The 11,886-nt window shown below is 35.3% G+C and overlaps 2 protein-coding genes across 2 annotated transcripts in view; one reads left to right on the top strand and one right to left on the bottom strand.

The window, feature by feature from the left end:
* Window positions 1-347: 347 nt before the first annotated feature.
* Window positions 348-11,886, bottom strand: part of LOC130242868 (pleckstrin homology-like domain family B member 3) — a 60,866-nt gene continuing 49,327 nt past the window's right edge. Inside the window, exons 12-16 of the mRNA XM_056474806.1 lie at window positions 7,986-8,070; window positions 4,906-5,031; window positions 3,157-3,361; window positions 2,303-2,388; window positions 348-774 (exon numbers count right to left, since the gene is read on the bottom strand). Coding sequence (XP_056330781.1) covers window positions 640-774; window positions 2,303-2,388; window positions 3,157-3,361; window positions 4,906-5,031; window positions 7,986-8,070 — 637 coding nt within the window. The 3' untranslated portion in view covers window positions 348-639. The remainder of the gene's footprint in view (window positions 775-2,302; window positions 2,389-3,156; window positions 3,362-4,905; window positions 5,032-7,985; window positions 8,071-11,886) is intronic.
* Window positions 9,198-11,886, top strand: part of LOC130242869 (uncharacterized) — a 7,763-nt gene continuing 5,074 nt past the window's right edge. Inside the window, exons 1-2 of the mRNA XM_056474807.1 lie at window positions 9,198-9,328; window positions 11,753-11,852. Of these exons, the coding sequence (XP_056330782.1) occupies window positions 11,800-11,852 (53 nt within the window). The 5' untranslated portion in view covers window positions 9,198-9,328; window positions 11,753-11,799. The remainder of the gene's footprint in view (window positions 9,329-11,752; window positions 11,853-11,886) is intronic.

Raw genomic sequence — 11,886 nt, 5'->3', positions numbered from 1 at the left:
AGATGGTTGTGCGTGAAAATCCCAGTAGATCAGCAGTTTCTGAAATACTCAGAGCAGCCCGTCTGGCACCAACAACCATGCCACGTTCAGTCACTTAAATCCCCTTTCTTCCCCATTCTGATGCTCGCTCTGACCTGCAGCAGATCGTCTTGACCATGTCTACATGCCTAAATGCATTGAGTTGCTGCCATGTGATTGGCTGATTAGACATTTGCATTAATGAGAAGTTGGAGAGGTGTACCTAATAAAGTGGCCGGTAAGTGTATGTCCAATAATACGATTAATGTTTATGAATATAACTCCTTAACTTGATTATGGCAGCAGTTCTACATTAATAAAGTGCAGACTTGTTGTTTGGAATGTAAATATTTATTAACACTTTGCAGTATTTTTACCCAAAACTATTTCCGTAGCAAAATCTGAGCGATGAATAGGAAACAATAATAAATATAAATAGCTAAAATCTGGAGTGTGTGTGTGATGTGTGTAGTGTAACAGCAGGGGGCAGCAGAGTCAATCCTGGAATACCCTGCACTCACATATGTGTGTGTGTGAGTGAGTATTTGTGTGTGTATCAGTGTGTATCTGTGAGTGTGTATGAGTGTATGTCAGTGTGTAAGTGTATCTGTATGTGTGTGTTCAGTATCTGCTGTGTTCGTCAGTGGCAGTGACGATCACGTCCATCCATATCCTCATGGCCTCTGCGCTGTGAGACACCAGGAAAAACAGACGCTCGTAGGTTTTCACGCAGAACGTCAGACTGGGACGCGGAGACTGAAAACACACACACACACACACACACACTTGTCAGATGCATCACAGAAACACACATCAGATTTGTCAATGAAACACACACAAACACAGACACACACACACACAGATTTGTCAAGTGAATGTTTTAGTGCACTGGTAGTATTTTGGGATTTGAGCCCTTAAAGGGTGGTCCAGAATGTATTTTTCAGGCTTGGTTGTGTTTATAAGATGCAGAGCAGTGTGTTTTCCTGCTTCACTTGTAGAAAATCAGGTTATTTTGTCATATATCTGACTTTAAATATAGCTACTCAGCTAACATGAACACCACTGTCATATGTCCTAGTTCCTCTGAAAGGCTAACATAATGTGCTGTGATAGGTGGATCGGCTCCACGTCACCAGTAAGCAGCACTCAAGGCGCACCCCTGTGGATAGGGTGAGGAGCTCTGACACCCAGGAGGAGCTCGGAGTAGAGCCGCTGCTCCTCCAGCTGAGGTGGCTCGGGCATCTGTTTCGGATGTCTCCTGGACGCCTAGCTAGGAATGTGTTCCAGGCATGTCCCACTGGGAGGAGGCCTCTGGGAAAGACCCAGCACACACTGGAAAGACTATGTCTCTTGGCTGGGAAAAGCGGATAATCAGCCCCGGAAAAGCGGATACTAATGAATGAATATATGTCTTTCACATATATTGAGCTTATAAGCAAGTAACATAAAACGTTCTCATATCTGTTATGAGTGTTATTTGAGATGTAGAGCACAGGGAAAGCATCCACATAGAGAGACACTGCGGCGCTGCTGAGGATTGTGAATGTTTACAGCGGTTTGATGGATAAACATGAGTTTGTAGCGGTGCCAAACAGCATTTCCCTTTGTTTACGTCCTTGCAACAACATACCGTTAACGCTAGACACTGCATGTCATAGATCAATTTGAACAAATTAAAAACACTCACAGGTTGTACCTCACATGCTACAGCTTCTGCATGTTGGAGCTGCGTCTTTGAGGAGATTTTAACCGAATCCAGCACTGAACTGAGAGAGATTCTGTAAGCTCTCCTTTGTCAAATGCTAGAGCTATATAATTTTTATAATTCTCTGAAACAGAATTAAACTGTAAGCACTTCTGTCTGTGTGTCGTGTCTTTTGAAAGCCTAAATACAGAAACAGAAGAAGCTCTGTGGAAATAGCAGCATTTGGACGCCATTTTAGCTTCCTCTGCTCTAACATTACAGCGTCTCTGGCCACGCCCCTTCACTGCGCGGGGTGTATGTGCGTAACCTGAAGTGTTTATGACATCATTAACCCCAATGTGTTTTTTTTGTAGTCCCAAACTAGGTTGGTTGCTAAGCTAACTCTGTAAAAGCCAATGTCTCCCTTTGCATTGAGCTGTAAGCGTCTTCCATTCAGAGATGTTGTTTATGTTCACACGGCTACATTACACATCAACTACAGTTTAATATATGACATCATAGTGGACCACCATTTTAAAATGACAAGTCTCCTAACTAGTGAACTAGGATCTGATTGAGACACAGCCACAGTAAACTCACTGTCGCTGCCGTCCGCAGATGATCGTAATAAACCTCCTCGATGGCCTGGAAATAAATCACACCCTTCAGCTTCTTCTCATCCAGCTCTGAAGAGTCGAGAGAAAGCAAAGCATAATCAAAACATATTCAACACACTCAACTTCTATTCAGCACACATTCAACATGTACTCAGCACATGATAAACAGCCGCACATCTGGGAAATCCCTCACATTTACAGCTATTTCATTAACTTAACAACACATTAGTTTATATTGTTTATGGGGTAGATGTTGCTCTCTCTCTCTCTACATTTACATTAACTTGCTTAAATGCATTCATTCATTCATTACATCCATTCACAAGTAAATAATCTGCCAATGGGGTGAGTAAAATAATCTAGTTTTAGCTTTGAAGTGACATTACTTTGCTTACCCTACTGGCAGACTATTTTGCTTGTCTTGAGGAAAACTCACTTAATTTTGGCTTAATTCTGAAAACAAAACTATACTTTTTAATCATTCATTCATTCTTCTTTCAACTTAGTCCCTTTATTTATCAGGGGTCACCACAGCAGAATAAACCACCAACTATTCCAGCATATGTTTTACACAGCAGATGCGCTTTCAGCTGCAACCCAAATACTGGGAAACACCCATACACACATTCACATACACACACACACTCATACACTATGGCCAATTTAGTTCATCAATTCCCCTATAGCGCATGTGTTTGGACTAGAAAATGCTTCTTGTTAGGAATTTGCAGATATTTGGACTAAAAATAAGACAAAAACTTTAAGTGCTAAAAGCTTTTTTTGCAGTGTGTATGTGTGTGTGTGTGTGTGTGTGTGTGTGTGTGTGTTGAGTCTGACCGGTGTAGTAGGCCAGTCTTTGGTGGTCCAGGTCAAAGATGAACCATCTCCTCCTCCAGGTCTTCACTCGACCGCCGCGTTTGGTCAGGAATCCTCCACAGCGTCTGGAGGACAGATTTACACCCATACAGCCCGACACATTATGACCCAGAGACTCCACATGAGCCCGCAGGTCAAAGTCCAGCGTCAGGGACAGAGGAACACCCTGATCAACACACACACACACACACACACGCACACGCACGAATCATCACCAAGATCAAATGAACCAACACTGAAATTAACTGAATTATCACCAAATAAACTGATTCAATACTGCACTCAAGTGAACCAATACTTAAATGAACTAAATCAACATTAAACAGATTTGAATCAACACTAAAATTAACTGAATCATAACCAAACTAAACTGAATCAACACTGCCCTCAAATGAACCAACATTGAAATGAACTGAATCAACATTAAACAGATTTGAATCAACACTGAAATTAACTGAATCATAACCAAACTAAACTGAATCAACACTGAAATTAACTGAATCATCATTAAACTTAACTGAATCAACATTTCACTCAACTGAACCAACACTGAAATTAACTGAATCATTACCAATCTAAACTGAATCAACACTGCATTCAAATGAACCAAAATTGAAATTAATTAAATCAACACTAAACAGATTTGAATCAACACTGAAATTAACTTAATCATCATCAAACTAAACTGAATCAACATCGCACTTAATTGAACCAACACTGAAATTAACTGAATCATTACCAATCTAAACTGAACCAACACTGAAATTAACTGAATCATTACCAATCTAAACTGAATCAACAGTGCACTCAAACGAACCAACATTGAAATTAATTAAATCAACATTAAACAGATTTGAATCAACACTGAAATTAACTGAATCATTACCAAACTAAACTGAATCAACAGTGCACTCAATTGAACCAACACTGAAATTAACTAAATCATTACCAATCTAAACTGAACCAAAACTGAAATTAATGTGAATCATTACCAAACTAAACTGAATCAACAGTGGACTCAAACGAACCAACATTGAAATGATCTGAATCATTACCAATCTAAACTGAACCAAAACTGAAATTAATGTGAATCATTACAAAACTAAACTGAATCAACAGTGCACTCAAATGAACCAACATTGAAATTAATTAAATCAACATTAAACAGATTTGAATCAACACTGATATTAACTGAATCATTACCAAACTAAACTGAATCAACAGTGCACTCAATTGAACCAACACTGAAATTAACTAAATCATTACCAATCTAAACTGAACCAAAACTGAAATTAATGTGAATCATTACCAAACTAAACTGAATCAACAGTGCACTCAAACGAACCAACATTGAAATGATCTGAATCATTACCAATCTAAACTGAACCAAAACTGAAATTAACTGAATCATTACCAAACTAAACTGAATCAACAGTGCACTCAAATGAACCAACATTGAAATTAACTTAATCATCACCAAACTAAACTGAATCAACACTCAATTGAACTGAATCATCACTGAACTAAACTGAATCAACACTGCACTTAAATGAATCAACATTAAAATGAACTGAATCAACACTGAAATAAATCACCTGCTTTGAATCAATATGTATGAACATGGAATGAAACACAAATTCTGTAAATCTGTGTATTTACTGTGCATGTGTGTGTGTGTGTGTGTGTGCGTGTGTGTGTGTGTGTGTTCACCTCGAGTGTGTGGTTTGTTGAGCTAATCTGTGTCCGTTCTGCAGTGTGTGTGTTTGCTTTCAGTGTGTCCGTGTGTGTTTGTAAAGGCTCTTTCTGTCTCTGCTGTTCCTCCATCAGACGCTCCTCCTGAACACATGTAGACACACACACACACACACACACGCACACACAGTTAGTCTAAGTTAATACTCTCAATGCTGAATAGTTACTAATAAAACTTTTTATGAGCAGTATACATAATGTGTGTTTATGTTCCCAATAACCGATATGCAGAACCAATATTTCTTTAAAAACTATTTATGAGCAAAACATTTTACTACCTGCATACTAAATCTCTTATAAAACAATAAATAGAGGGGTCTAAGAAATTAAAGTTAAAAATAAGAACAAACATATTAATAAAAAAATAAAAACAAGGATCTTAAATTGTGGTGTACTACAAAACCGATATCCAAATATTATAAAATGCTTAAATATCTGTAAATCAATGTATCGGTTTTGTAATATCAGATCCATGATATATTGATTTACAGATATTTAAGCATTTTACCATAATCAGATATTTGTTAGTTTAATATCAGATTCACAGATTATGAATTGTGGTGTTTATCTGTGAATCCAATATCATAAGACAAAACCGATATACTAATTTACAGATATTGAAGCATTTTAGCACAATCAGATATTGGTTTTGTAATATCAAATTCACAGATTGCGGATATATTGCAATGTATAACAGTAAATTTGATATTACAAAACCGATATATTGTTTTAGATATTTATGCATTTTACTATTATCAGATATCGGTTTTGTAATATCGGATTCATGGATTGTAAATTGTGGTGTTTATCTGTAAATCCAACATTACAAAACCGATATATTGATTTACAGATATTTAAACTTTTGTAATATTTAGTGGATTTAGATTATGTATATCGGCGAATTCGATATTACAAAACCGATATTCTGATATCCAGATATTTCAGCATCATACCATAATCAGATATCAGTTTTTTAATATCAGGTTCACAGATTGTGAATTGTGGTGTTTATCTGTGAATCCGATATTATATTACAAAACTGATAAATTGATTTACAGATATTTAAACTTTTGCAATATTTAGTGTTATATTTGTAATATCTTTTCATATATTAGAATATTGTTTTTTAATATCGAATTTACATTATGGCTTGTGGTGTTTATCTGTGAGTGCGATATAAATAAAAACAATATATCCTTTTACAGATATTTAAGCATCATACCATAATCAGATATTAATTTTGTAATATCAGATTCACAGATTGTGAATTGTGGTCATTATCTGTGAATTCAATATTATATTACAAAACCGATATACTGATTGACAGATATTTAAGCATTTTATCATAATTGGTTATCAATTTTGTAATATCGGATACACAGATTTTGGATGACACTGTATATTGGTGAATTTAATATTACAAAACTGATATATTGATTTACAGATATTTAAGCATACCATAATCAGATATCGGTTTTGTAATATCCGTTTCACAGATTGTGAATGGCATTGTCTATTGGCGAATTTGGTATTACAAAACCGATACGTTGATTTACAGATATTTAAGCATTTTACTATAATCAGATATTAAATATTGGATTCACAATTTGTGAATTGTGGGGTTTATCTGTGAATCCAACATTACAAAACCGATATATTGATTTACAGATATTTAAACATTTGCAATATTTAGTGTTATATTTGTAATATCTTTCCATATTTGGATAACGGTTTTGTAATATTGGATTTAGATTATGAATTGTGGTGTTTATCTGTGAATGCAATATGAAATACAATATATCTTTTTACAGATATTTAAGCATCATACCATAATCAGATATTAATTTTGTAATATCAGATTCACAGATTGTGAATTGTGGTCTTTATCTATGAATTCAATATTATATTACAAAACCAATATACTGATTGACAGATATTTAAGCATTTTATCATAATTGGAGATCAATTTTGTAATATCGGATACACAGATTTTGGATGACACTGTATATTGGGGAATTTGATATTACAAAACTGATATATTGATTTACAGATATTTAAGCATACCATAATCAGATATCGGTTTTGTAATATCAGAGTCATGAATTGTGAATTGTGGTGTTTATCTGTAAATCCGATATTACAAAACCGATATATTGATTTACAGATATTTAAACTTTAGTAATTTTTTTCCATATTTAGATATCGGTTTTGTAATATCAGATTCACAGATTGTGGATGACATTGTCTATTGGTGAATTCGGTATTACAAAACCGATACATTGATTGAAAGATATTAAAGCATTTTACTATAATCAGATATTAAATATCGGATTCACAATTTGTGAATTGCGGGGTTTATCTGTAAATCCAATATTACAAAACTGATATATTGATTTACAGATATTCAAACTTTTGCAATATTTAATATTATATTTGTAATATCTTTCTATATTTGGATAACGGTTTTGTAATATCGGATTTAGATTATGAATTGTGGTGTTTATCTGTGAATGCAATATAAAAAAAACAATATATCCTTTTACAGATATTTAAGCATCATACCATAATCAGATATTAGTTTTGTAATATCAGATTCACAGATTGTGAATTGTGGTCTTTATCTGTGAATTCGATATTATATTACAAAACCGATATACTGATTGACAGATATTTAAACATTTTTACATATTTGGATATTGGTATTGTCATATCCGATTCATAAATAAACACCACAATTCACATCCATTTTAAATGCTTAAATATTGATGAACCGATATATCGGTCAAACTCTATTCTCCACTGTAGAAATTGGCATTCTGTCCTTGAATACTGCTGACTCCAAATGTCAGATCGAAAGTCTGCTAGATGTGTAAATGCAAAGGTAAATATTGATCTTTATTGAACTGTTGTTATCAGTCATGTGATAAAATATCTCCCAATAACAGCTGAATACGCTCAAAACAACAGCAGGAATGTGTGTGTGATCTTATAAATGACGATCTGGCGTGTGCTTTTGTGTGTATTGTTCAGTAACTCACTCTTTCCCTCAGCAGTCGCTCTCGCTCTGCTTTTGCTTCTCTGAGTTTCCTCTCGATCTCCACCAAATCCAGGAGGTTCTGAGGGCTGAAAACACCAGAGACGTCATCAGAAAACACAATCAATCATATTGAGTGATCTACTGTTTAGATTTTTGAGCCACACATAAATAGAGGCCTTGTTGAGAGATGTGGTGCATTAAAAATGTTTAACTTCCTTATCTTGAGTGGAAAAATATGACCTTAACAGGGATCTTAATGCAAAAATCTGCCTCTGAGAGTACTTTAAACTAGTGGTTCTCAATCCTTTTCACTTCACTTCTACTTTATATTATTTTAAAACACACACTTGAGCCTATTCTTAAATAAATGTCTGACTTAGACTCAACTTTATTATCCCGTTTAGGGAAACTAAAATTGCATCAAGGTGCCATAACACAGGCGAAGTTCCATGTACACATTGACCAACTATTACAACACAACATACATCATTGTTTAGGTGCATCTCCCTCCCCGCTGGACTCATCATTATTAGCCACCATTATAAAAGAATTTCTAATTCTATTTGTCCTGCAAATAGGAACTCTAAAACGACGTCCTAATGGCTGCAGCTGAAACACAGAGTACAATGAGTGATCCGGGGTGCACAGGATACCCTGAGCTCTCTTTAAAACATAATTAAAGTAAATTATCACTGGACCAGTTTGGTTAAAACTGATGATCTTGCCTGCCATCTTCGCCAGGCTACTCAACCTGTTCTTATTTGACAAACTCAGATTACCTTACCAAGCTACAAATGGATTCAATAAATTGATTATAAAACAGTGTCAACATAGAGGTACAAACCCGAAACGATCTAAGTTTCTTCAGGAAAAACAGTCTTTGTTGAACTGTTTTATAGACAGCCTGGGTGTCTTGGGTTGAAATGTTAACATATTGTCAATAACGACCCCTACATATTTATGTGTGTCAACAATTTCAATATCCAAACCTTTAATATATGAACCACAGCTGTTCTTTGTACCAGGCTGTAAACAGCTTTTTTTCTGCTGTACATTTGGCCACTTTAACAGTGGGTTCAATAGAAATGTGCTCTATTATGGAGCAGGACTAGTGGAACTTCGATGAATTGCAGTTTCAGTTACTTCCGTATGTGCTTCACGAGGAAGAGCAGGAGGTTGCCACTTGAGTATAAATCACCAGCTCTCTGGAGGAACAGCGTCTCGGCAGAGTGAAGTTGAATCCTCCATTTTGTGAAAGGGTGACGGAGCAGTTGTAACGGAGTTTAGTGCATCTAAAGATCGCCATTTGCTGTTTCATATATATATAATAATTTGACGGATTTGGTGAGTGTTTAACACTTTTGGCATGTTTTTGTGGAAGTTTGTTGAACTCTAATCTAATAATGTTCGGTACACAGTTCATCACCTTGGAATTATAAGGTTTTCTCTGTGTTTTAAATGATTTTGAGATATTAAGCTTCAAAGATTTTGGATTCCGTATAGCAAACAGTACGTGTGCAACAGTTCTCATACATTAACATGACAGAGACCTTAAATGTACCCTAAATGTACATTATCAAAAATCTCTTACATTTGCAATTGGGAGTAAAATAAACCGGGCAAATGCAGACAAAACCTTCTGATTCTACAAATCCACTTGGAATTATAAGGTTCTATCTGGCACTTTACAAGAAATACAATCAGTCTGCTTATTAATGTAATTAAAAAAATTGGTGTTGTACCAATATGTTGATGTTTGAGAAAGTCAAATGTTTGCTTTCTATATTTATTTCATGTTGGATGAACATTTTTTCTTGTTCAAATTAAGCGTACAAGGCTGTGCTAAACATTTTATCCAGTGCAGATGTTAATATTATGTCATTAGTATGGTCATCTTTATTGAATCATATGCTTTATATGAATTATGAATGAATTAAATTAAGTTTTCGCCCTTCAAGGCTTAATATCAAATGTAAAGACTTTAAAAGAAAACAGACAATGAGCAAATTAGTTGTTTAACAAAGTTTAATAAAATGTTTCACTGACTATATCTACAAAATATATATTTTACTTTTGATATATTACGTTTTTTTAATAACTGTTTCTTTTTCAACAATGTAAACTGTAACATCTCATCTTAATGTCAAAAAAGCTTCTAAATCATCACATTTACACACATCTTTTCAGTTCCAGGCTTCTTATCAATTTTGAGAAGAATCAATTTTGTGTTTCTTTCTGGTCTTTCCTGCTGTCAATAGAGCAGTCCAGTGAAATGACAAAGAAAGCTGTGATTGGTCCTCATGCGTGCAGTCGAAATACTGACTGGCTCACAGAAAGAACCTTATACAGCCAAGCTAGAGTTTGTAGATAAAACCTTTTTAAAAGAAAATAAATAGTCTTAAAATGTAAACAACAAATAAAAAAAACATCCCATAATGTAAATAAGACGTCATTTAATAAGAATATGTCAATAACTCAGTTTTGACTAAAATGTCAGATAGAAGCTTATAATTCAAGGTGACGAGTTGTCTACGCACTTGTAGGATAAAAGCGTATCGCATGTGTTTTAAGTAAAACACTGAGTTCATATTAATGTGTTAATAAAAATACAATAATCTGTGGAAAACAAATATGCTGATTGAGCCTGTTTATTTATAGTCATTTTTCAGATGTATATGCATTTTCATGTGTGTGACTACTCTGTCCCTGTCCTCCATCTTATGCTTTTATCATGAAAGGTGGTTTGCTATATGGTGTGTAAGGGGCATGAGTCAGAACGGTTGAAACACCTGTTGCAAACATGGTATGGTTTGTAAGGCGCATGGGTCAGAGCGAAGAAACAGCTAACGCAAACATGGTATAGCTTGATTAGAAGTGACCTCGTAAGCAGTACAAGGAATAAACCAGATACAAGGGAGAGCACACTCTGTTACAAGTGTCTCACTCTGAAGAAACTGTTGTTGCTGTATGATTGTGACCTTCTTTGCAAAGAATAAAGCTTTAAAAAGAAACCCTGGGTAGGACTTTGTCTTCTTCACCACAGAGAACGCCTCAATAAAGAAAAATTGCCACTACAAGTCCAAGACAAATTTCCTGCAAAGGACCATGAAGTATAACTCAACTCAATTCTGTTTTACAGAATCCTGGCTAAAACCAGACGATTACATGACCTTAAACCAGTCTACACCTGAAGGATATCACTTTTAAGAAAAGAGCTATAAACCAAACTGGCTGGCCTGTCTCTGTATATAACGTGATTTAGACATTCAGAAGGAAACGGACACTATAGCAGGAGCGCAGCATTGTTTACTACAGCGTGAAATTAAAATTGTGTGGCTAACTAAACAAAGTGCTGATATTCTGTGAAAGATCAGATTATTAGGCACCGAAAATAAATCCACCTGACATGGGGAAGTCCCAGAGCAAGCCTGAGCATAAATATGATACACCAGTGTTTTGTCAAATGAAAGATGCAAGCAAGATATTGAGAAGTTAATTATCATGGTTTTCCGTATGAGGGAACGCTGAGTGTCACAAGATTAAATATAGTGAAGGAATCAATCGAAAGCGGAAGGAAAAAGCATGCGGGGTGTTGTTTGAAGCATAAGTGTGAGCAGACGGTGAATTATTGGCTAGAGGAAGCAAACAGGAGGAAAGACAAGAATAAGAAAGAAAAAATAATTGCATGCTTTAATATCTTCACCTGCATTACATCATCACTATCTCGTGACCGAGCAAAAAGTGAACCCTGACCTCTGCTCTCCACAGAAAACAACACATGCTGAAGCAGAATTAAGGCAAAAGCAGAAGAGGAAATGACTGAAACCCTCAACGAAGAAGCTCGCTCCATGATGGATGACACACCAAGGTTATTACACTTTTGCATTTTTAAATTAGTTTTT

Source organism: Danio aesculapii, chromosome 16 (genome assembly GCF_903798145.1).
Source record: "Danio aesculapii chromosome 16, fDanAes4.1, whole genome shotgun sequence".
In the NCBI taxonomy this organism is placed as follows: Eukaryota; Metazoa; Chordata; class Actinopteri; order Cypriniformes; family Danionidae; genus Danio; species Danio aesculapii.
The sequence above is the reverse complement of the archived record's forward strand: the minus strand, read 5'-3'. Positions and strand labels throughout refer to the sequence as shown.